At 40.9% G+C, this 25691-nt stretch overlaps 1 protein-coding gene across 1 annotated transcript in view; it reads right to left on the bottom strand.

Moving 5' to 3' along the window:
- Window positions 1-25691, bottom strand: part of LOC124719793 (plasma membrane calcium-transporting ATPase 2-like) — a 570459-nt gene that overhangs the window by 297810 nt on the left and 246958 nt on the right. The window contains exons 9-10 of the mRNA XM_047244989.1: window positions 13184-13290; window positions 12979-13114 (exon numbers count right to left, since the gene is read on the bottom strand). Coding sequence (XP_047100945.1) covers window positions 12979-13114; window positions 13184-13290 — 243 coding nt within the window. The remainder of the gene's footprint in view (window positions 1-12978; window positions 13115-13183; window positions 13291-25691) is intronic.

Below are 25691 nucleotides of genomic sequence, written 5' to 3'. Positions count from 1 at the left end.
ATCCCATATAACAGTCAAAGAACTTCCATGTACTGATAAAAACAGTCTATCCACTTTTCTTGGTGTAGTAGGTCTACCTGAACTTTTAAATACCATTATTTCACTGAGGAGTATATATTCAGCTGGTATTGATGATATTCCTAATATTATTATAAAAATGTTAGCAAGGCACAAACTCCCTCCTTTGTCAGATATTTGAAATTCAACATTACAAAGTAGTTCCCAACATAAAAAAGTGATCAGCAGTTATGGGCAGCTACACACCCTTGTCACTAAAGCCAGTTTAAAAAAGTATTGAAAACATACACCTTTCACAACTGACTACATTAATCAAAAAAATATTATTATTTCTGGATGTCAACATGGCTTTAGGCCACAGCACTCAACTGAAATAGGTGCCTCCACCTAATAAAGTGTGTCTTAAAATACTGTGGACAATCACACAAAAATCTCAGGCTGATTCTTAAACCCAACAAAAGCATTTGATATAATTGATCATTCTATTCTCCTGAGAAAGCATGAACAATATGATATAAAGAAGCCTGCCAAATGACTGAATTCAATTGTATTTGAATGTCAGTCTCAGATAACAGAAAAAGGCACATGGAAGGAAATGGACACCAGATTCACCTTTCAGAACCATTTTCATCAAGTCAGGATGGACCACATAGCCAAGTTTTAAGTCCATGTCTTATATTTTTTTAAATTCTGTAATTTCTTTTGAGTTTTATTTTATTTTATTTATCTGTGTGTATAAATGACTTTCCATTATACACTAGAGATTCTGAGTGAGTACTACCTGTAAATGACACCAGTGTATTGACTGAAGGGATTTTACTGTGTTTGTAAAAGATATCACAAAAGAAGTGTCTGAGTGGTTGACCAGAACTGGAGTAATAGTAAATCCCCAGAAAACAGTTTCCATGACTTTCCGTGCACAAGAACATAAAAATGCATCAAAACCAATAATATGTATGAGTAATCAAAACATTACTACTTCACCAAAAATAACTTGACTGGGATTCATATTCAAGAATGTTTTAAATGGAGTTCTCATATCACATCCCTAAATTAAAAAATAGCAAAAACAAGGCTTATGGCAAGAATCCTTTGCAACAACACTACTGCTGAAACAGTCAGTGCTGTATACTTTGATCATGCACATTCATTACTGAGGTCTGGAATCATATTCTGGGGAAAGCTACACCAGACTAAAACAATTTTCAGGAAACAAATAGCACTTATAAGAATCATCAAATGTACAAGCTACAGGATACTATGCAAGCTTTTTAAAAGAATTAAAAATCATACCCTTCTCTGCATTTATACAGGGTGAACCAGAATACCACTGACAAATTTTCAGAGGTTGTCCAGGGATGTCTTCCCAGTATTTTGGTATAAGGGACTTACAGACTTAGGTGGCTTGTTACCTAGTTATTGCAATTAGTTCAGTTTCTTGCCTCAGTTAGCTTTGTCTCTGTACTGCACTGAAAATGGTGCAGAACAGTGCAAATGCCACCAGTGTGCACTGTGCATCTTGTTCAGAAACAACCTTGCTCTAGTTACTCATAGTAATTCTTGCTGAAAGTAGTGATACCCATTTTACCCTTCACCTTCAAGCTTGAATTCTGTACTGCTGGTTTCTGCCTTTGGCTCTCTTTTCTGGCTGTGATAGTGGTTCACTGACACTGCTGCATAGCAGTGTAGATGGATTTGTCAATAAACAATTGACCTAAATGGAACCCGAGTATAGCTTCAATGAATGCAATGGTAGAATGCCACAATAGCGCTCTGCTGAGTGACAGTGACAGCAACCACATCACAGTAATTTTGCATCTGAGGCATGTCGCATTACTCTGTTTTTTGTACTGTGCATTCTGATGACTACACATTACAGGCAATTGCTATTATGAAAGTATTTTTGTGTAAACAAAGGCACACACCCAACATGCAACCACAAACAAGAACTCCTCTTATGACCCAGTACAATCCAGGACTGGAGCAACCGTATCACATTCTCCATCAGGATTCTCTTGTAGTGGCCTGAAATGACAAACATCCTCCTTACTATTCTACCCAACCTTCCCACAGCAGTATCTCTCGCTCACCCGAACTACGTAGTATCCTTTCCATCCCTACTCCATCCTTGCTTCCAGTGCCTCATTTCATGACTCATTTCTTGCACCAGATCCAGATGCAAGACCTGTCCCACATATAGTAGGTTTTTTTTTTTTTTTTTTTGTGATATGTTACAATACAGCATCACCGGTCTATTGCGGTCTAACTGTGTTAACTGTGTTGGTGAGGCAGTAAATTTATCCACAGGGCAGTGACTGTGTCACTGCAATTCACTTTGGAGGTGTGGCAGTGGAACTTGTAGTCCCGTACCACCCTCTGATGGTGACAGTACTACATGAGTCAGGCAGAAAAATTAAGCCTAACGTGGGCAGGTATGATTGGAAAGTATTGGACGTAGAATGGGGGCTAGTCCCGCAAAGGATGCTTCCGTGGTGGGCGTGCCAGGCCTATCATTAGCCATGGTCAGAATCCTATTCCTCTAGGATGGTTTGTTTGGAAATTCCCATTACAAACTTCTCGGACTTGTAAAGGGGAGTGAGTACATAATATTTTGAACAGAAACCCATACCCAGAAATGTCCTATTTTTGTGCTACAGTCGTATGAAAACATATTTACTAGGTAGATATGCGACAGGGTGGTAATGGTGGGAGGTGGTTATGTCAGATCGACTGGTGTCATTTGACATCTATCCTACCTTTCTGACCTGGTTAAACCCTCATTCACATGTCTGTGAGTGCCAGAGCAACACGGTTGAGTACATGTGTGGAGAATATGCAGACCTGCTCCTTCTGAATGACAAAGCTCACAGTAATGGACGAGCTGCTCGTTGCCTTTATCCAGATCATTCTCCACCATGTCCAACTCCATTGCATACACTTTCCACCATAATTATGCATTGGCTTTGAGAAAGGGTACTTTCACCATCAATAGGTGTGACTGTGGTGCTCCAAGGAGACACTGTACACCAGAAGTGGAAGAGCCCTGACTGCATCACCCTGAAGAGAATCCACCAAGTTCATGAGCAATTTTTTTGGTTAATATTTAGTGGAATTGTAAAAACGTGATGGACTGGATCACACTGACTCAATTACTTCTAAAAACAGTTGCATTGCCAACATGTTTTCAAATGGTTGCAGCACAGAAACGGTAGGTTTCCAGACGGGTTCCAATTCAAAATATCATCTACTCACTCCACTCTACAGGTCCTATGAGTTTGAAATGGAAATTTCTGAACACCCTATAAACTCCCACTACTACCTACTCCAATACTGTCATTGACGTCTCCTACCGCATCAAAGGCAGGGCCACAAGTGGAAGCAGGCACTTGCTAAAACTCATATGCAACCACTGTGCTACATGACTATACGCTCTGTCAACATGAATGGTCACTGCCAAACCATGAGCAAGTTACAGGTGGGCCACTCAGTTGCTGAGCATGCTGCACAAAGCCTGTACCATTTGGATTCTTACCATCAACAAGAGCTTTCCCTAGCTGCACAGGCCGTAATTCTCCCTACAACATATCATTCATTCCCGAAACCCCTCTGGCCTCCTTCTTCGTCAGCTGCTGTCCTCCACCTCCCTATCCCCTTCCCTTCTATCCCACAAGTGCATGCACCATCCTTTCCTCCCACCCTGCCTCAGCCCACAGCAGAGCCTCCCCCATGCTGCATATAGCTGCTGTTCCTCCACCTTCCCACACCACTTCCAGACCCACATTATCTACCCCAGCTAGATCTCTGCTCATGCCCAATCACAGCTGTAATGGGGCGTTAAAGCCCAGAGATGACTGCGATTTGTTGGTATGAGTTGTGCTTGTGTGGCTGTGTCTGTGTTTTCTATTTATGATGAAGACCATTGTCTGAAAGCTAAAAATTTTTTGCATTCTTTTTCATTGCACCTATCTGTGACCCAACCCTTTCTATATGTGGTGACTAGCAATCTACCCTTTCTGTATTATTGTTATTCCTTCCTGATTTTCCAGTGTTTTAAAACGTGTAATGCATACTTTTAATTTTAGAATCAAATTGTAAGTGTATAGTGCACTATTTATTACAGGGATCCAAATTGTTATAAAAATTTAACTGGCATACATTCGCAAGTAGTAAAATCAACAGGAAAAAAATATTTTTTGTCCAACAATATATGCCTTGTAAAAGAGATTCCTAAAGACATACTAAATAAATAAATAAATAAGTAGCTGGGGGAAACAGTTCAACAAAAATATGTTTTCAAAAAGATGTAAGAGGAAAGTATACACACAATGGAAAAGTATAATTAAGAATAGCCATATTAAAAATGTTCTTTAAACCTTAAGTAAAGCACCATAACACAGTGGTGTTGTCAACACATTCATAGTACTGAATTATAAGCCAGGAAAATTAGTAGTAGTATAATAAAAACATTAAGTCCTCTAAAAGCTTCAGTATTTTTTAAATTAAGAAGTAATAATGAAGTTTATCAGAACAGAGAAAGGCATCCATCAGAAACCAAGCTGAAGAAGAGGTTGCTATTCTTTGGAAGCATTTATAGACTGGATGAAAACAGACTAAGCAAAATGATCTTCAAAAATCTTTAGGGAAGAAAAGTCAACAATCACATAGATTCAGGTCAAGAAAGGCTTGAAAGAAACAAGGGAAAAAGAAGCAATGGAAACAGAAGTGTTCAGGAGGATTTTTTTTTAAAAATGGAATCCTTTTCAGGGGAAGAAGCAGAAGAAAACCAGCACAAAATGGTCTGAAGATATGAAAAGAGAAACACAGTGAAACCAAAACAGAAGAGATAATTAAATATGATAAATTGAATTTGGAAAGTGGTCCCTAGAAGGCACTAATGTGTAAAAAAGAAAAATATCTGCAATTGTTTGATTGTCCAGTACTTACTCTCAGGAGGTGAAATTACCAAATTTACGTGAGTATAACACCAAACTCCTTCAGAAAATTTTATTTGATGCAAAGTATCTGCCTTAGAAAGTAAACAGTACACCTAAACATATGCCAATTAATGATTGTCTACATTCTGATAACATAACGAGAAATAAAATAAACAAAAAGTAATGATTTACACCAATTCCTATCTTCAGTCCCATTTTACATTTGCTGTCTAAGCTAGTGGTCTATGGTATCATTATTTTTAATAATAATAATAATAATAATAATAATAATCATTATTTGTATCATTATCTGGGACAATAGTTTCATCTAAGCAGTGAAAGGCAAGGGCAATGTGTTTCAATATCTAAGGAGCAATAAAATTTATAATCTTGGTTGTTATTAATATTTGGCACTTTCTTCTGAATGTTATGATTTCTGAGATGGAGGTTAGGATTGAACCTAAGAGTAAAGCTTAAATTGCTGCAAATGAAACAGGCATCAACAAAAGTTATAGTTTTTGTTGTCAGAAATATATGACTGTCTGTTCCTAATATGTTAGGATTTCCGAGAGTATAGTTATGGTGGGACCTAAGACCACAGATTCCCCCCCCCCCCTTCCCTCCCCCAATATGTAGCAGATTTCACAGCTGCAGGGGCTGGACAAAAATACAGGAACACCACAAGAAATGCACACTTGAGGATGAATGCAGATGCAAGCTGAGCATCATTCAACTACTACTACTACTACTACTACTACTGTATTCAACTGCAAGTGCCACCAGTGCAATATTTTCACTACATAGCAAGTGACAGTTGTGGTCGGAACAGGTTCTGTGTAGTTGTGAGTGGATTATGTCAGAGCTAACAGAATTCAAACGTGAGCAAATTGTTGGTGCTCGTATGGTGGGTTCTCCCATAACCAAGGTAGACACAGTGTTTGGTGCTTCAAGATGCCCCATATCAAATATTTATACTGCATACATGGAGCAGGAAAACACCATCTGCTGGTCACAATGTGCACAAAATTATGTGTTGAGTGGTACTGACAGACAGTCATTGAAGAGAATTGTAATGAAAAATAAGAGAACAGCAGCTGCAAAATGTCACTACAGAACTGAATGTCACATCCATGAATCCTGTCAATACCAATAAATGTGAAGGGATCTCCGTAAGTTAGGAATTGCTGTGTCAGCTGGAATTCCAAAACAACATATCTGTAATGCAAACACCTGTAACAGGACAATGTGGTGCCATAAAATTTAGACTATGGAGCAATGGTAGAAAGTCATTTGGTCAGAAGAGTCTTGTTTCACACAATTTCCAACTTCTGGCTGAGTTTACATCTGGTATATGTCATCCCAAGCCTATGCTGCAGATAGCTTACTACCAAGACTGAAAGACTGCAGGGGTTCCATGATGATTTGAGCAGCCATATCATGGTATTCCATGGGCCCCATGGTTACTCTGAAAGGTTGGATTACTGCCAAAGATTATGTGACCATATTGGCTGATTATGTCTTTCCCATGCTAGAATACACTCCTGGAAATGGAAAAAAGAACACATTGACACCGGTGTGTCAGACCCACCATACTTGCTCCGGACACTGCGAGAGGGCTGTACAAGCATTGATCACACGCACGGCACAGCGGACACACCAGGAACCGCGGTGTTGGCCGTCGAATGGCGCTAGATTCGCAGCATTTGTGCACTGCCGCCGTTAGTGTCAGCCAGTTTGCCGTGGCATACGGAGCTCCATCGCAGTCTTTAACACTGGTAGCATGCCGCGACAGCGTGGACGTGAACCGTATGTGCAGTTGACGGACTTTGAGCGAGAGCGTGTGCAGTTGACGGACTTTGAGCGAGGGCGTATAGTGGGCATGCGGGAGGCCGGGTGGACGTACCGCCGAATTGCTCAACACGTGGGGCGTGAGGTCTCCACAGTACATCGATGTTGTCGCCAGTGGTCGGCAGAAGGTGCACGTGCCCGTCGACCTGGGACCGGACCGCAGCGACGCACGGATGCACGCCAAGACCGTAGGATCCTACGCAGTGCCGTAGGGGACCGCACCGCCACTTCCCAGCAAATTAGGGACACTGTTGCTCCTGGGGTATCGGCGAGGACCATTCGCAACCGTCTCTATGAATCTGGGCTACGGTCCCGCACACCGTTAGGCCGTCTTCCGCTCACGCCCCAACATCGTGCAGCCTGCCTCCAGTGGTGTCGCGACAGGCGTGAATGGAGGGACAAATGGAGACGTGTCGTCTTCAGCGATGAGAGTCGCTTCTGCCTTGGTGCCAATGATGGTCGTATGCATGTTTGGCGCCGTGCAGGTGAGCGCCACAATCAGGACTGCATACGACCGAGGCACACAGGGCCAACACCCGGCATCATGGTGTGGGAAGCGATCTCTACACTGGCCGTACACCACTGGTGATCGTCGAGGGGACACTGAATAGTGCACGGTACAATCAAACCGTCATCGAACCCATCGTTTTACCATTCCTAGACCGGCAAGGGAACTTGCTGTTCCAACAGGACAATGAACGTCCGCATGTATCCCGTGCCACCCAACGTGCTCTAGAAGGTTTAAGTCAACTACCCTGGCCAGCAAGATCTCCGGATCTGTCCCCCATTGAGCATGTTTGGGACTGGATGAAGCGTCGTCTCACGCGGTCTGCACGTCCAGCACGAACGCTGGTCCAACTGAGGCGCCAGGTGGAAATGGCATGGCAAGCCGTTCCACAGGACTACATCCAGCATCTCTACGATCGTCTCCATGGGAGAATAGCAGCCTGCATTGCTGCGAAAGGTGGATATACACTGTACTAGTGCCGACATTGTGCATGCTCTGTTGCCTGTGTCTATGTGCCTGTGGTTCTGTCAGTGTGATCATGTGATGTATCTGACCCCAGGAATGTGTCAATAAAGTTTCCCCTTCCTGGGACAATGAATTCACGGTGTTCTTATTTCAATTTCCAGGAGTGTATTTGTTCCCCAGTCATGATGCTGTGTTCTACAATGACAGGGTTGCTGTTTATACAGCTTGCACAATCCAGAATTGGTTTGTGAACACTCCCCTGAGCAGTATAGTCACAGAATCTTGATGTGCCACTGTGGTCTGCTTTGAAGAGGGGGTGTGACTGCTATCCAGCTCCATCATTGTTACCTGAACTTACCAGTATTTTGCACAATGGATGATATAAGAAACCCTAGAAAACTATATGGTGCCAATATTTGTCTGTTCCAACAAGACTGGAAGCTGCTTTGAAAATCAGTGGTTTTCCTGTGCAATATTAGGCATTGTAATGTGTTGTGTTTTTGTCCACTTGCTATATACTGATTGGGAATGTGACAATAGTCCTTTGTCTCTTGCTTTCAAACATGTCCTCTGCCGGCTGCTTTATTATTGGATGTAGACCAGTGGCTGACATGCATTCTTTCATTCCCATCATTCCACAGCAGCAATCGTTGACAACACTGGTGTGCAAAACTCCGAAGTATGCCAAAGGCCCCTATATAGAATTTTACCACCTCCTGCGGTAATGTACATTATTGTTGAGTATTCATCAAATTTTAAAGTCAGTTCAATTCCAAATACAAATGGATTCAAGCTAACTGCAGTGTAAATGTGATAGATGTTCACAAAAAAAAGCCACTGGTACGCAGTGTATAGTCCCATGGTTGGGAGCACAATGAAATTTGCTTCACATTCCCCACTCCCTTCCCTACATTTGTGCATTTGTGTTTGTTCTCAGTCACATTGGTGTTACTGTGGTACCCCTCCAACCTTTCCAAATTCTTCAAAAGAAATATAAATGTGATCTCAATTGTCAAAGCTTCATCTGTAAATGTATATTAATCTAATATACACATAAGAAACTCTGACCTTACCAGCAATAGTATAATATGTGAAAGTAAGGTGACCCTGTATTTTTAAAGTGACAAAATTGAGGAAAAATCTCATCTTATTATTAGATAAATACAACATGGAATAAATTTCTTTTATTTCCATCTACCATCACAGAATGTTTTTGGTCCTTTGACTACCTGTTTCTGTCAGTGAAGACCATCTTCAGATCTGCAGCAAAACTTCACAAAATCTAACAGGACTAGTGGGCAATCTATATCTCAAAACAATAAAATATGCCATAATGATGAGTATTATTTTCATACATGCAGAAAACATATGCTTGAAATATGAGGAGGCATAACTGTTTTAAAACATGCCCTAGTGTAATGAAGCCATTGTGGCATCCTTAAAAATATGCACAAAACTTAAAATATGATGTACACTAGACCACAGAGACTGCATTTTCATGCTGTTAACAGCATGACTATTGATAACAAATTGAGGTATAATAGCCACAAAACTGTTTGTGTCATAAGCTTATTAGAGGGCTTGATTACTTACTTTAGTCATTTGTTTCATCCACTTGGTTTTCAATAGTTATTTTATCACTCTCATATTATTTTGTTAGCTCTGTAAGCTTTTTCTTTTGTATGTTATTATTTTTATCTATTATTTATTATTTTTATCTAAAATAACCATGAGAGTGTCTCATATTTTTTATTTTATTGCATTTTGTCATCATCATCATCATCATCATCATCATTAGCTGTGACTTTATTTCAAATATGCATAACTACTTTCTGCATGGAGTAACCATTTCAAATCAGCTTATGGATATGTTTCTGATTATTGAACAGACCTATTGAACAGACCTATTCTGACATAAAACATGTGCCCTGATAAATCACACTGAATGGTTACAGGACGGCAGGATCATAACTGCTTGTCACTTTGCCTCTTGATATCAATGGTGTTCTCCATCAACCAAGCTACCGGCAGTGGATGTAGTGTTCCTCCATAGTAAATGATCCACAGCACATTCTACTGATGTCTGAATTTTTACAAAGGTCATCTTCATCTTCATGATATGTTTCAGCTGGTCCTTAAAGTGCTTAAGAGGGGCTTAGTAAGGCCTACTGCCAGAGCAGAATTTGCCACAAATGATTTGTCAGGGATGTCTGGCATCAATCATGTAGTGAACATGTCCTTGACCATTTCATTTGACGAGTAATGATGGTTGCCTCAATGCCGTTTCAGTGCTGTTTAGATTGAGAACCACAGCATTGGCCACACAGTTGTCCCATTTAATGTTTAAGACGCATCTCTTTTTTTGTTGATAGAATCACTTGAGTTTTTCGATATCGCAACTACAGTGTATACATTTCATAGCCATAAAGGAGTGGGGAAGTGACAACAGCTCTGTACACCATGAGTTTGATATGCAGCTTTAGGTCTTTATTCATGACAATTCTATGCACTAACTGTCTTACGGCTGCAAGGGCAGCCCAATTATTATAATACCATCCTGTTTGCAGGTATACCATTTAGACACAATGATTCCAAGTTGGACAATACAAATGTCCGAGAGGAGTTCTCAATTCAACTGAGAAATCGTTTTGAGGTGCTTAGCAGAGGAATCGAAGAGAATGACATTGAGGGTCAACGGAATGCAATGGAAATGACGTATGCATAGACTGCTGAAGGAATTCTTGGAACAAAGGACCACGGCAGAAAAGATTGGATCTCCAACTACACTTGGGATGCAATACAGCACATGAGGAAGGCAAAACTACAGCTAAATTGCTCACAGACAAGGGAAGTAAAAGAATAAATCCAACAGGAACTCTGCATATGAAATAGGATGGTGAAGAGGAGTTTCAGAAAAGATAAGAAACCTCCATCCACGAACTTGTAGCTAAGTCAGGGGCAGCAGCTAGCAGAGGCAATAACAAGAACTAGATAACATTGCAATGAAACTGTCAAATAAGAAATTTGGGGGTGATATGCCAATCAAGGACAAGGAAGGAAAACAACTCACAAATCAAGAAGATCAAGTGCATAGGTGGAAATAACATTTTGAGAATGTTCTAAACCATGAAACTACAGATGACAGTGTTACTCAACTGAATGTGGATGGGGAAGAACTCCCACAAGATATGTCAATTAACTTAGAACTGTCATCCAAAGAAGAAATCACTAAAGCAGTCCAACAAATAAAGAATGGGAAAGCTCTGGGCCTGGACAACATCAGTCCAGAGTTACTTAAAGTAGATCCCTCTATATCAGCAGAAATTTCACATCCACTCCTGACAGCCACAGGGATGAATGAAAAAGTACCAAATGATTGAAACAAAGGCTTGCTCATCAAGCTCCCCAAGGAAGGAGATCTATCTGTTTATGATAATTCAAGAGGGAACACCCTGCTGTCAATCCTAAGTAAGATCCTCACGTGAATAATTCTAAATAGGATAAAAGCAAATGCAGACAAGAAATTAAGAAGAGAACAAGCAGGATTTAGGAAAGGTCACTTGCATTGACCAGATAAACACCATGAAAATAAGAGCTGAACATTCATATGAATACCAGTCACCACTTTACATGCTATTTGTAGACTTTGAAAAGGCCTTCGACAGTATAATCAGAACAAAAATATGGAGTCACTGCTAACTTTTGGAATTCCCAAGAAAATAATTGCTCCTGTCAAGTGATGTATCAAAACTACATGTGCCAGGTTCAACGTCAACATCTGCTTTCAGATCCAATAGCAGTGAAAACAGGATTCAAGCAATGCTGCATGCTCTCACTGATACTATGTAACATAGTATTGAATCTTGTAATGGCTCAAGCAATGGATAAAATGAGAGGAATATAATGGAGCAATGGAACACAACTAGAAAACCTTGATTTTGCAGATGGCCTTTTCCTTCTGTCCCTCTCTGCGTCGTGATGACTGGGTGTTGTGTGATGTCCTTAGGTTAGTTAGGTTTAAGTAGTTCTAAGTTCTAGGGGACTGATGACCATAGATGTTAAGTCCAATAGTGCTCAGAGCCATTTTTGAACCTTCTGTCCCACAGCCTCAACAACATGAAAGGGAAAATAGAAGATCTGAAATCAGTGGCAAAGAAAGTCGGTTTGAAAATTAATGCCCAAAAAACAAAAGACGTTTGGGTAAATGATAACAACATCACAGAGCTTAAGCTTGGGAGGTAGCTCGTGAATATACAAGACTCAAGTACAATTTCATGCATAAAATGGAAATAACAACTCAGAAGAGCACCCAGGAGCACACCATTACATTCCAGGAGGAGAGTGACCCATCTGTTCTAAGGACAAGGCCAGATTCTTATTCTCCCACTCTTACAGCATTTCTAATTTAGTGCTGGCCAGTCATACATTTACCATTTTGAGTTTGGCTGAAATATTGTAGGAAATGTGACTTGTTGTAAAATAATGTATACTTTTATGTGCTATTATTAACACTGTTATTCAAATGCACATTTTTGTTCTAATTTTCACTGAGTGAATTCTGCAGCTACCTTTGAGGAAGCCCCTGTTATTAAGCACAAATCCTACAAGGGAGTATATGGAGAGGTTTGGTCAAGATGACTCAACAGAGGCATGCACAATGCTTACAAACTGAGACCACATATCATTTTGACCATTCTTTTCTTTTCTAACGAAAAATAGATGTTGTTGGTGTACAGATTGCCAGAAAATCTAATAGAATGTGAAAGAAAAAAATAAAATAAAATAAAAAAATTAATAAAAAAATTGGGAGTAAGAAATAAAAGTAAAAAGTCTATCATTTAAGACACCATTTTGCTGCTTCTCATTTACCAACTCAAAACTAGACAAACTCATGAGCTGCTTTTGTAATTCACAAATTCATCACTCACAAAACCTCGCTGCTGTTGTTAAACTGTCCTTTGAAACACCATATGCTATTGATATAAAAGTGTTGTGTAAAAATTATTGTTCAGCATAAAATTGCTCCAGTGAGCAAAGACGTTAACAGAACGAAGTCTACACACATACAAGACAGGATAATGACCATACACATGACAGTACAATTACCTTCCTCAATGCCAGTTTAGATTCAAAGCTTCTTCACAGGAGATGCAGCACCATGACACCTAAAGAGATGTAACTGATTTGAATATTTATGGATCTTACCAGCACACTCGATGTGTAGGCAGTGTTAACTGCTACAGCTCCAACAATCAGATCGCCAACAGGTGCTGGAATATCTGAGAATGGTGGCACCTTTGTTCTAAGTATTGAACATGCAAATGACTGCACCACAGTCATCCTGAAAGTAAACTTTTATTAGATTATACTCTGATGCAATCTACAAGCACAGAATGAAATGACTGTTTACCTGTTGGTGGTGAGAGTTCCAGTTTTGTCAGAGCAAATTGCAGTTGCATTTCCCATTGTTTCACATGCATCTAGATGCCTCACTAAGTTGTTGTCATACATCATTTTCTGAAAGATTTGTAGCATAATGACACCAACAACAAATCACAACTAGTGATAATCCATTCAAATCAATAATTATGGAAATTATATTTAGAGTACTTTGTATTCATTAGCAGACAAGGAGCTTTGTTGAGAACAGTCACTGCTCTTCCTCTTGTACTATTCAGCTGCTGTTATTACCTAATGCTTCAGAGATTTAAACTGTAACTAATATACCTATGAAAATCATGTATTTGTCAACATACAGTTTATACTGATGAGAGCTCAAAAGCTCAAAACAACTGCCAAAAAACTTTCCAGTTACAATCTGAAAGATCGTAAGATGACACAGACAGCAGAGTGAAATTGTGTGTTTCATTAATGTGCTTTTTCCTACAAAGCTGATTTGACCACCATTGGAGAGGTCAGCAGGCAGAATCATGGATAACTTTCACGGGGAAGGATTCTGAGAACAGTGTCACTAAAGAGAGTTACAGCAGGGTGTACTGTGTGGAATGATAGTATTACCAACATTGCAAATCGGTCCACTGGTTGTTGTGCATGGTACCAATATGTTCCAAAGAGTCACTATTTTTCGGGGGTCATCTCTCACTTTCTATGATCATGGAGGTACGGGTCAATTGTTTTGGATGACCCTTGGCTTAGTGACCATTTATGCACCTATCAGAAAAATGGGTATACTGTAGGTATCCTACAGTACAGTGTCAAAATTTAAAAATTACACACTTCCTCCAGCCGAGGCAAATTGACCAAATCACTTCGCTCTTTGGCATTGTGTGTCGTCTAGGGTGGACTTTAAGGGGGCTTACAGAAATACCATTTGTTAATGAGTGATCCCTGAGAAAACCCCAAAAAATGTGATTTTTGGGTACATATGTACAAATGGGGGCATTACAACTTCTACAATTTCTATTCACTGCATATCATCATAATTTTTACCAATGTTCTACAGATGAATTCTCAAGCACGTTTGAAACTTTTTTCATGTTTACGGAGATCCAGAGATTCAGAGTTATCATACTTATGTAGAAAACCACAAAACCAGTTTTTATTCATTTTGACACCATAGGCTGCAATTATTTCAATAACTAACCACAGAAAATGGCTCAAATATTAATTATGCATTCATCTAGAAACACCATTTCACAGTTTTGAAAAATCTGTATCCCTTAATAGGATCCACTGGAAAAACATGATTTTTGCTTACAAAAAGCATTAGTTGTGCAGAAGGCCACTTCTGTACCTTCTATGCATGCCAAATCATCCAAATTTTCATTATATCTTCTTAACATGATGTTCTCAGGGAGCCTCAAAACTTTTATTTTGATACCATTATCATTTACCAAGATCAGATGTTCAGAGTTACTGTACTTATGCACGTAAAATATGCACATAATATACCATCTGAGGTGTAACTGTAGTTTTAACTGATGTAGTTAACACATGTCAAGGGTTCTAGGGTCATCACAAGGGCTCTGAGGTCCCCAAACTATGTTTTTAATCAGCAGTTTTTCACCAATAAAACTTTATGATACAATATTTGTATGATCAGCACTTCACACCTATATAAATATGCCCAAAGTGGTACATCAGGGGGTCTGACTATTTTTTTCCCCTATTCCAATGCAACCTCACCTATTATGTTAAGGAACACTGGTCTGGGAGGTGACAAGATCCCTAAAGGCTATGTATGGTCTCCACTCATCTGAATTTTTCATTTCCACAGTCTTCTCACTCTTGGGCATATTTATATAGGTGTGAAGTGCCCGTCATATGAAGATTGCATCATAAAGTTTATTGTTGAAGAACTACTGATTAAAAACATAGTCTGGCAACATCAGAATCCTTCTACTTCCACCCATCTCTCTTTCTCTTTTACTGCTACTGTCACTCACTGCCCATCGATATCTTCTCTTTCTTCTGCGCACACTCCTTTCTCGTTCACTGCTATTTTTTCTTCCCCACCATCACTGTCTCCTCCCACTCCTTCTCTTCCAGTGGCATTGTCTTATCTCTCTTCCACTGTCACTGTGAATGAGTTCACATACAAAAAAATTGGTGAGACAAGCAGAATGATGTTTGAGGCAGCTGGTTGTCCAGTTTCCCATATGAATCTTTTTAAGATGAGCATATTTGCCTTTTTTGTGCTCCAGCAGGAGCATTTTCCACTGGTTCCCTCCTTTCCCTTGGTACAGCAGGGTGTGCTGCTTATGTAAAATGAATTCTATAGATCAGTAAAGTTTTCGCAGTTTATTTATATACTTCAGTATATTAATATACTTTAACAAATATAAACAACAGATAAGTGCGCATAAGATAAGATTAACACAAAATTGTGTGTTCTACATTTTTTTCTGGATACTTTTCTCATCAATTGCAATTCATCAAAAATGCCTAGCTTATTACTTGTTTCCTAAAAGAATAAAAATGTAGTTAGAAACATTTTACTGAATTTGCAGTCATTCTAGTTTTACATATTTTTTGGTAGTCATTTAAAGTTCTTTTAAGGCATATTAATATCTTTTTTAGCCCATTTTTTGTCACTGATGTACCACTGTGGGCATATTTATATAGGTGTGAAGCGCCAATCATACAAAGATTGCATCATAAAGTTTTATTGGTGCAAAAATGCTGATTAAAAACATAGTTTGGCGACCTCAGAGTCCTTGTGATGACCCTAGAGCCCTTGGCATGTGTTAACTACATCAGTTAAAACTACATTTACACCTCAGACAGTATATTATGTGCATGTTTCATGTGCATAAATACAGTAACTCTGAACATCTGGATCTTGGTAACTGATAATGATATCAAAATAAAAGTTTTGTGGCTCCCTGAGAACATCATGGAATCAGTACTGACTGACATGTGGTGTTGAGAATTTACATGACAAAGGCCGTCCATGTTCAATGGATGCAAAGGATGGTCGATACCTATAACCATGGGATTAGAACTCCAGAACTAAATGTGGTGTGTGATAAGGCTAAAGGACATCATGTATCACATCAAACGTATAGGAGATGATTACACGATGCAAATATCCATTCCTAAGGACCACAGTGAACATCACGTCATATACCACAATATCAAGAACCTAGTTACATGGGCAAGAAATCATGCAAAAAGGAGGGCTCCGGATTGGCTTATTGTGTTGTTTATGGACAGAACCCAGACCTTTTCATACCCTGATAATCACAGGCAATGTGTATCGAGACAACCTGATAAGGTTGATTGCCTTACACACCATGTCCCACATGTGCAACAAGGTGGTGATGGAGTAATGTTCTGGGGTGGCATTAGATGGGGTGACTGTGCCCCTCTCATGGTTATAGAGGGCAATCTCACTGTTTTGTGGTACAGTACTGAGAATTCTGCAGTCAACAGAGGGATCACATCATCAACATTTTCATGACAATTTCATCTTGGTGGATGACAACTCTCAGGCGAATCATGCTGTTCTCATGAACATTTTCCTTCAGCATGCTTGGATCACCATAATGAATTGGTCTGCCTGTCCTCCAGACATAAACCCTATCAAATATGTCTGGAATTGTTGACATGAGTTAGTGGGCATTGACAAAAAATGTGTACTCTGCTCTAGTTACAAAGAGTCACCATTGAAGGGAGGGACAATTTGGACTAAGGCTGGCTTGATGATTTCATCGTTGATATGCTCTGATGGATTCAAGCTTACATCTGAGTGCAGGAAGATCAAACTACATACTGATGTTGCCCATGAAAGCTGTGACCCCATCTCCTACAGGAAACAGACAATTTTGTCATTACACAATTGTACATCTGTTTGATCTGGTGATCTGGATACACAGCAGATGAATATATGAGGGCTATTTGGACAGTAAGCTCCAATCGGTCATGAAATGGAAACCACTGTGAAAATAAAAAATGTTTTATTTGCATTAGTTAGCTACAGCTTACAGCTATTTTTCTATATAGTTGCCACTGTGAGTTAGACATTTGTCATAGCATTGTACCAACTTCTCAATACCCTCATCATAGGGGGCAGCTGCCTGTGCTTTCCACCAATTTTCTATACTTGTCTACAGCTTGTTGTCTATGCCCAAATGGTGTCTTCATAGCTAGCGGTTCATGTGAGCAGAGATGAAACTCAGGATGAGCCAATTACACGCTGTGTCATGAGTGATAAAACTGGTCTCATCAAAAATGCTGCAGGAGCATCTGCATTTCCCATGCTGACTGCAGCCAACAATTCTCATGAAGAACAAAATGCATGACAACTATGTTATGTGGGCTACACATCAGAAAAATCTTTCAACATGCCTTCATTCTTGGCAGGAGACACTATTTTCTAGGACCTTTACGTGCTCACTGTGCACTCAGAATTGAAAACAGTAATGTGCTGTGATCAATGGGCATACTTGAGACAGTACCCAACACATCTCTGCAAAACTTCATTGGAATTTCACAGTGGTTTCCATTTTGCAACCAATCAGAACTTACTTTTCTTATAGTCCTCATATATACAATTTTTGTTTCCTGTGCCACAGTTTTCGAAATAAGGGGGTGATACAAAACTTTTGTTGACATGTGTACATAGCAGAAGGTACTTTCCATTGTGCTAAGTATTAGGGATCCTATTCATTCCTTTTGCTTTTGGAATGCTACAAAAATTACTGCCAACATGCCTCTGTGCACATTGCAATTAGTATTAGCTTGTCTTTATGTTCCCTACTGGACTGATACATATGTGACTGTAGTACATTCCAATCACTCAATACTAGTGAAACTTCCTGGTAGATTAATACTCAATTCTAGTTCTTGAAACTAGGATTTTGTAGGAGAGATGTCTGTCTTCATGTGCCTACCATTTCAGGCTTTTCAGCATTTCAGTGATGCCATCCCACATACAAAACAAACCTGAGATAATTTATGTTGCCTTTCTTTGCGAATGTTTTTGGTACCCCGTTAGTTCTATCTGATAACAGGTATCACACATCTGAACAATACTGTAAGTGATGTGTTTTTTAAGCAATCTCCTCTCAAGACAGTCTGCGTACCAATGAAGCAGTCTGCCACTCACTATGACCTATGACTGGGTCTATGTGATCATTTCATTTCGTATTCCTACAAATCTTTACCCCCAAGTATCTGTATGAGCTGACTATTCAGTTGTGACTCGCTGATATTTTAGTCCCAGGATACTATGTTTATGCATTTTGTCCATTGCACTATATTACATTTTTGACTGTGAGCACTTAAAGCAAGTTGTCAATAATTGCACTTTTTCAGAGCCTCTTGAAATTTTGACTGAATGTTTTGTAGCATTTTGAATGCTTTTGTAGCTTTTTCAGGCAGTACTCCATTATAAGCGACTTCCTCATTTACAAAAAGTCTGATGTTACTATTGAGTGCAAGGCCATTAACACAACATGAGCAGATTAGGTTCCATACTGCTTCCCTGAAGCACTCCTGAAGTTACTGTACATCTGTCAATGGCTCTCCATTTGAGTTAACTGCCAATTTAGTCTCCATGAAGAAATCCTCAATCTGGCCACAAATTTTGTTTAATGCCCTATATGACCATTCTTCTGTTAATTATCATTTGATTTACACTGAGTCAGAAGCTTTTGGTAAGTCAAGAAATAAAGAACCACCTAAGTGCCTAAATCCATGGCTTTCACGCTGTCATGCAAGAAGAGAGTAACTTACAACCGGTGTATCTGAAATTTGTGCTGGTTGGAGATTACATATCTCTGAGCCATTTGCATATATCACTAACTTGAATAAGACCACCAAGGCAAAAATCAGCCGAGTGTGTAAAATTTATAGATTTTTGTCTAATAATTAAATGAAATAATGGAATAATGATACAACTCAATGACTTTTTTCCAATCGTATCTTCAGTTGTTTCAACATCTGATTGGATGCTTCTAAATATTCTCATTTTGGATGTTTGTTTTTGATGAGAGATCAGTTTCTTGTAGTGGCTCAGGCAGTTTTGTTGGTTCATTGAGGATACAGAAAGTTATTCATTATGCCAACATTTACATAGTGTGCGAGCTGTGTTCTATCTATGACAAAAACTGTTCTCATAACCTTGATGCATTTTCTTTGATTTCTAGTAATTTTGTGTTCTTCCCAATTGCTTGCAACTTGATTTCCAAAGTACAGGCTGTAGTTTCATTGTTACATCTCATCCCTCACATACATCTCTTTCTTTTATCATCATATTAGAAGACCACAGCACTAAATTCCTTCTTCCTTCTTTTCACTGTTCCAAATACTTCACTCTCTATTGCAAATATGTGACTGGCAGAATGTAAATATTTCACACACACACACACACACACACACACACACACACACACACACACACACACACCTGTGTACTTACACTGTGACAGCTGAGCCTACAGTAGTCTGCCAGTCGGCACAACATAGTTGCACAAGTATATATATACAGGGTGGTCCATTGATCGTGACCAGGCCAAATATCTCACGAAATAAGCATCAAATGGAAAACTACAAAGAACGAAATTCATCTAGCTTGAAGGCGGAAACCAGATGGCGCTATGGTTGGCCTGCTAAATGGCGCTGCCATAGGTCAAACGAATATCAGCTGCATTTTTTTAAATAGGAGCCCCCATTTTTTATTACATATTCGTGTAGTACATAAAGAAATATGAAAGTTTTAGTTGGACCACTTTTTTCGCTTTGTGATAGATGGCACTGTAATAGCCACAAATGTAAAAGTACATGGTATCACGTAACATTCCACCAGTGTGGACGGTATTTGCTTCGTGATACATTACCCGTGATAAAATGGACCGTTTACCAATTGCGGAAAAGGTCGATACCGTGTTGATGTATGGCTATTGTAATCAAAATGCCCAACGGCATCCTGGATGACATCATCCAAGTGTCTGGACCATTCGCTGGATAGTTATGTTATTTAAGAAAACAGGAAGTGTTCAGCCACATGTGAAACACCAACCACGACATGCAACAAATGGTGATGCCCAAGTAGGTGTTTTAGCTGCTCTTGCAGCTAATCCGCACATCAGTAGCAGGCAAATTGCATGAGAATCGGGAATCTCAAAAACGTCGGTGTTGAGAATGCTACATCAACATTGATTGCACCCATACCATATTTCTATGCACCAGGAATTACATGGCGGTGACTTTGAACATCATATACAGTTCTGCCACAGGGCATAAGAGAAATTACGGGATGATGACAGATTTTTTGCACACGTTCTATTTAGCAATGAAGTATCATTCACCAACAGCGGTAACGTAAACTGGCATAATATGCACTATTGGGCAACGGAAAATCCACGATGGCTGCGACAAGTGGAACATCAGTGACCTTGGCGGGTTAATGTATGGTGCGGCACTATGGGAGGAAGGATAATTGCCCCCCATTTTATCGATGGCAATCTAAATGGTGCAGTGTATGCTGATTTCCTATGTACTGTTCTACCGATGTTACTACAAGATGTTTCACTGCATGACAGAATAGCGATGTACTTCCAACATGATGGATGTCCCAGACATAGCTCGCGTGCTGTTGAAGCGGTATTGAATAGCATATTTCATGACAGGTGGATTGGTCATCGAAGCACCATACCATGGTCTGCACATTCACCGGATCTGATGTCCCAGAATTTCTTTCTGTGGGGAAAGTTGAAGGATATTTGCTATCGTGATCCAACGACAACGCCTGACAAAATGTGTAAGCGCATTATCAATGCATGTGCAAACATTACGGAAGGCGAACTACTCGCTGTTGAGAGAAATTTTGTTACAGGTATTGCCAAATGCAATGAGGTTGCCGGACATCATGTTGAGAATTTATTGCATTAATGTGGTATTTACAGGTAATCATGCTGTAACAGCATGGGTTCTCAGAAATGATAAGATCACAAAGGTACATGTATCACATTAGAACAACCGAAATAAAACATTCAAATGTACCTATGTTCAGTATTTTAATGTAAAACACCTAACTGATACCAACTGTTCATCTAAAATTGTGAGCCATATGTTTGTGACTATTACAGTGGCATCTATCACAAAGTGTAAAAAGTGGTCCTACTAAAACATTCATATTTCTTTATGTTCTACAAGAATATGTACTAAAAATTGGAGTTCCTATTTTAAAAAATGCAATTGATATCAGTTTGATCTATGGCAGCGCCATCTAGTGGGCCAACCATAGCGCCGTCTGGTTTCCCCCTTCAAGCTAGACAAGTTTCGTTCTTTGTAGTTTTTTCGTTTGACACTTATTTCGTGAGATATTTGGCATGGTCACAATCAATGGACCACCCTGTATATAAATATAAAACAAAGATGCTGTGACTTACCAAACGGGAAAGTGCTGGTAGATGGACACAATAAAAAACACACACACAAATTTAAAGCTTTTGCAACCCAAGGTTGCTATATCAGGAAAGAGGGAAGGAGAGGGAAAGACGAAAGGCTGTGTGTTTTAAGGGAGAGGGTAAGCAGTCATTCCAATCCCGGGAGCGGAAAGACTTACCTTAGAGGGAAAAAAAGTCAGGTATACACTCACACACCCACACATATCCATCCGCACACATACAGACCCAGGCAGACATGTAAATGCAAAGAGGCTAGGCAGAGATGTCAGTCGAGGCGGAAGTACAGAGGCAAAGATGTTGTTGAATGACAGATGATGTACGAGGAGCAGCAACTTGAAATTAGCAGAGGTTGAGGCCTGGTGGGTAATGGGAAGAGAGAATATATTGAAGGGCAAGTTCCCATCTCCGGAGTTCTGATAGGTTGGTGTCAGTGGGAAGTATCCAGATAACCCGGACGGTGTAACACTGTGCCAAGATGAGCTGGCCACGCAACGAGGTATGTTTAGCCACAGGGTGATCCTCATTACCAACAAACACTGCCTGCCTTTTGTCCATTCATGCAAATGGACAGTTTGTTGCTGGTCATTCCCACATAGAAGGCTTCACAGTGTAGGCATGTCAGTTGGTAAATCACATGGGTGCTTTCACACGTGGCTCTGCCTTTGATCGTGTACACCTTCCGGGTTACAGGACTGGAGTAGGTGGTGGTGGGAGGGTGCATGGGACAGGTTTTACACCAGGGACAGTTACAAGGGTAGGAGCCAGAAGGTAGGGAAGGTAGCTTGGGGATTTCATAGGGATGAACCAAGAGGTTACTAAGGTTAGGTGGACGGCAGAAAGACACTCTTGGTGGAGTGGGGAGGATTTCATGAAGGATGGATCTCATTGCAGGGCAGGATTTGAGGAAGTCGTATCCCTGCTGGAGAGCCACATTCAGAGTCTGATCCAGTCGCGGAAAGTATCCTGTCACAAGTGGGGCACTTTTGTGGTTCTTCTGTGGGAGGTTCTGGGTTTGAGGGGATGAGGAAGTGGCTCTGGTTATTTGCTTCTGTACCAGGTTGGGAGGGTAGTTGCGGGATGCGAAAGCTGTTTTCAGGTAAGTGGTGTAATGGTTAAGGGATTCAGGACTGGAGCAGATTCATTTGCCATGAAGACCTAGGCTGTAGGGAAGGGACCGTTTGAAATGGAATGGGTGGCAGCTGTCCTAATGGAGGTACTGTTGCTTGTTTGTGGGTCTGATGTGGACAGATGTGTGAAGCTGGCCATTGGACAGATGGAGGTCAACATCAAGGAAAGTGGCATGGGATTTGGAGTAGGACCAGGTGAATCTGATGGAACCAAAGGAGTTGAGGTTGGACAGGAAATTCTGGAGATCTTCTTCACTGTGAGTCCAGATCATGAAGATGTCATCAATAAATCTGTACCAAACTTTGGATTGGCAGGCTTGGGTAAACAAGAAGGCTTCCTCTAAACAACCCATAAATAGGTTGGCATATGAGGGGGCCATCTTGGTACCCATGGCTGTTCCCTTTAATTGCTGCTATGTCTGGCCTTCAAAAGGGAAGAAGTTGTGGGTTAGGATGGAGCTGGCTAAGGTAATGAGGGAAGAGGTTTTAGGTAGGGTAGCAGGTGATCGGCGTGAATGGAAGTGCTCCATTGCAGTGAGGCCCTGGACGTGCAGGATATTTGTGTATAGGGAAGTGGCATCAATGGTTACAAGGATGGTTTCCGGGGGGTAACAGATTGGGTAAGGATTACAGGCATTGGAGAAAGTGGTTGGTGTCTTTGATGAAGGACGGGAGACTGCATGTAATGGGTTGAAGGTGTTGATCTACATAGGCAGAGATACGTTCTGTGGGGGCTTGGTAACCAGCTACAATGGGGCGGCCGGGATGATTGGGTTTGTGAATTTTAGGAAGTAGGTAAAAGGTAGGGGTACGGGGTGTCGGTGGGGTCAGGAGGTTGATGGAGTCAGGTGAAAGGTTTTGTAGGGGGCCTAAGGTTCTGAGGATTCCTTGAAGCTCCGCCTTGACATCAGGAATGGGATTACCTTGGCAAACTTTGTATGTAGTGTTGTCTGAAAGCTGATGCAGTCTCTCAGCCACATACTCCCGACGATCAAGTACCACAGTTGTGGAACCCTTGTCAGCCGGAAGAATGACGATGGATTGGTCAGCCTTCAGATCACAAATAGCCAGGGCTTCAGCTGTGGCAATGTTGGGAGTAGGATTAAGGTTTTTCAAGAAAGATTGAGAGGCAAGGCTGGAAGTGATAAAATTCCTGTAAGGTTTGGAGAGGGTGATTTTGAGGAAGAGGAGGTGGGTCCCGCTGTGATGGAGGATGGAACTGTTCCAGGCAGGATTCAATTTGGATAATGTCTTTGGGAGTGAGGTCCTTAGGAGTAGGCTTATTTTTCTTTGTGGGAAAGTGATATTTCCAGCAGTGACTACGAGTGAAGGACAGTAAATCTCTGACGAGGGCTGTTTGGTTGAATCTGGGAGTAGGGCTGAAGGTGAGGCCTTTGGATAGGATGGAGGTTTCGGATTGGGAGAGAGGCTGAGGGACTGCGTCAGCTTTCCTCCAAACCTGTTTTTTCCTATGTTTATAGATGCCACCAACGTGTCATAAATGTTGCACAATATGTTTATATATTTTGTTTCCACTCCTTTCTCAGCCAGTGCTTGAATGGCTGCAATGTGGCTGACAGAATCAATGGCTTTTTCGAAGTCAATGAATGTTATGCATAGTGGCATTTCATATGCATTGGCTCGACTAATTACCTCACGCATTGTGTTTAAATGGTCAATTGTACTGAAACCACTGCGGAATCCAGCTTGATCTATGGGCTGTGCATTCTCCACTACCATTTTAATGTGACTTATCAGGACTTTAGTGAACACTTCATATATCACAGAAAGTAAATTAATAGGGCGGTAGTTCTTCAGATTGTAAATACTTCCCTTCTTATGTAGTAAGATTATGTTTGCTTTGTTCCAGCAGGTTGTGATGCTGCCATTCTGTATACATGAAGTAAAGTCTTTATCCTAATGGTTGGTTGGTTTGTGGGATTGCAGACTGCTACGGTCATTGGTCCCTTTTTCCAAAACTTCAAACACCCACACAGAATAAAAACGATCAATGGTTATGACAACAGACAAGAAAGACGCAGACACAAACCAGACAAAAGGAATTAAAATCACACAGTGTGTGACAGTGGTTGGCCAACCATAGAGACAAAAAACGTCTGCCTGAGCACAGCTGAAAGGGGACACTCCAACAAAATGTGGACCACCGTCAAAACGGATCTGCAGCGACATAGAGGTGGGTCCTCATGGTGCAATAAGTGGCCGTGTGTCATCCCGGTGTGCCCAATGCACAGCCGGCAGAGGACAACAGACTCCTTGTGAGAGACCTGTAAGGAGGAGTGCCACGCACCGGTAGCCTCCTTGATGGCCCAAAGTTTATTTGGTGAAGGCAGGGCGCACCATTCTTCACCCCATGTGCGAAGTACATTCTGCCACAAAACTGCTCTGAGGTCACTATCTGAGAGCCCAATTGATAAGGCTGGTGCACCGACAGCCTGTTTGGCCAGCATATCAACACATTCATTGCCCGGGATGCCCGCTGCAGCCAGCCCGGCAATGAATGTTGTTCATAATGGTCCCCTGGAGTGAGAGCATAACCAACACAACCAGCAACCATCAAACCGTCAGTGTAGACAATGCCAGAGCTCTGATATGTGGCAAGGATGGAAAGAAAGCGGCGGCAGAAGGCCTTAGGAGGGACCGAGTCCTTCGGGTCCTGTGCCAATTTGAGGCAAAGGTATGGGGGGGCACACACCACGGGGGTGTACACAGAGGGGCCCGGAAAAGAAGTGGAAGAGGGAAAACCCCAAGCCCAGAGGCAAGCTCTCTGATACGAACTGCGATCGTACAACCAGACCGGGGCCGACGTTCTGGGAGATGGACGACAGACTGAGGGAACAGGAGATGATAGTTGGCATGCCCAGGCAAGCTACAAACATGTATAGCATAAGCGGCCAGT

Source organism: Schistocerca piceifrons, chromosome 11, assembly GCF_021461385.2.
Source record: "Schistocerca piceifrons isolate TAMUIC-IGC-003096 chromosome 11, iqSchPice1.1, whole genome shotgun sequence".
NCBI lineage: Eukaryota > Metazoa > Arthropoda > Insecta > Orthoptera > Acrididae > Schistocerca > Schistocerca piceifrons.
Note: the sequence above shows the minus strand (reverse complement) of the source record. Positions and strands in the feature narration are given on the sequence as shown.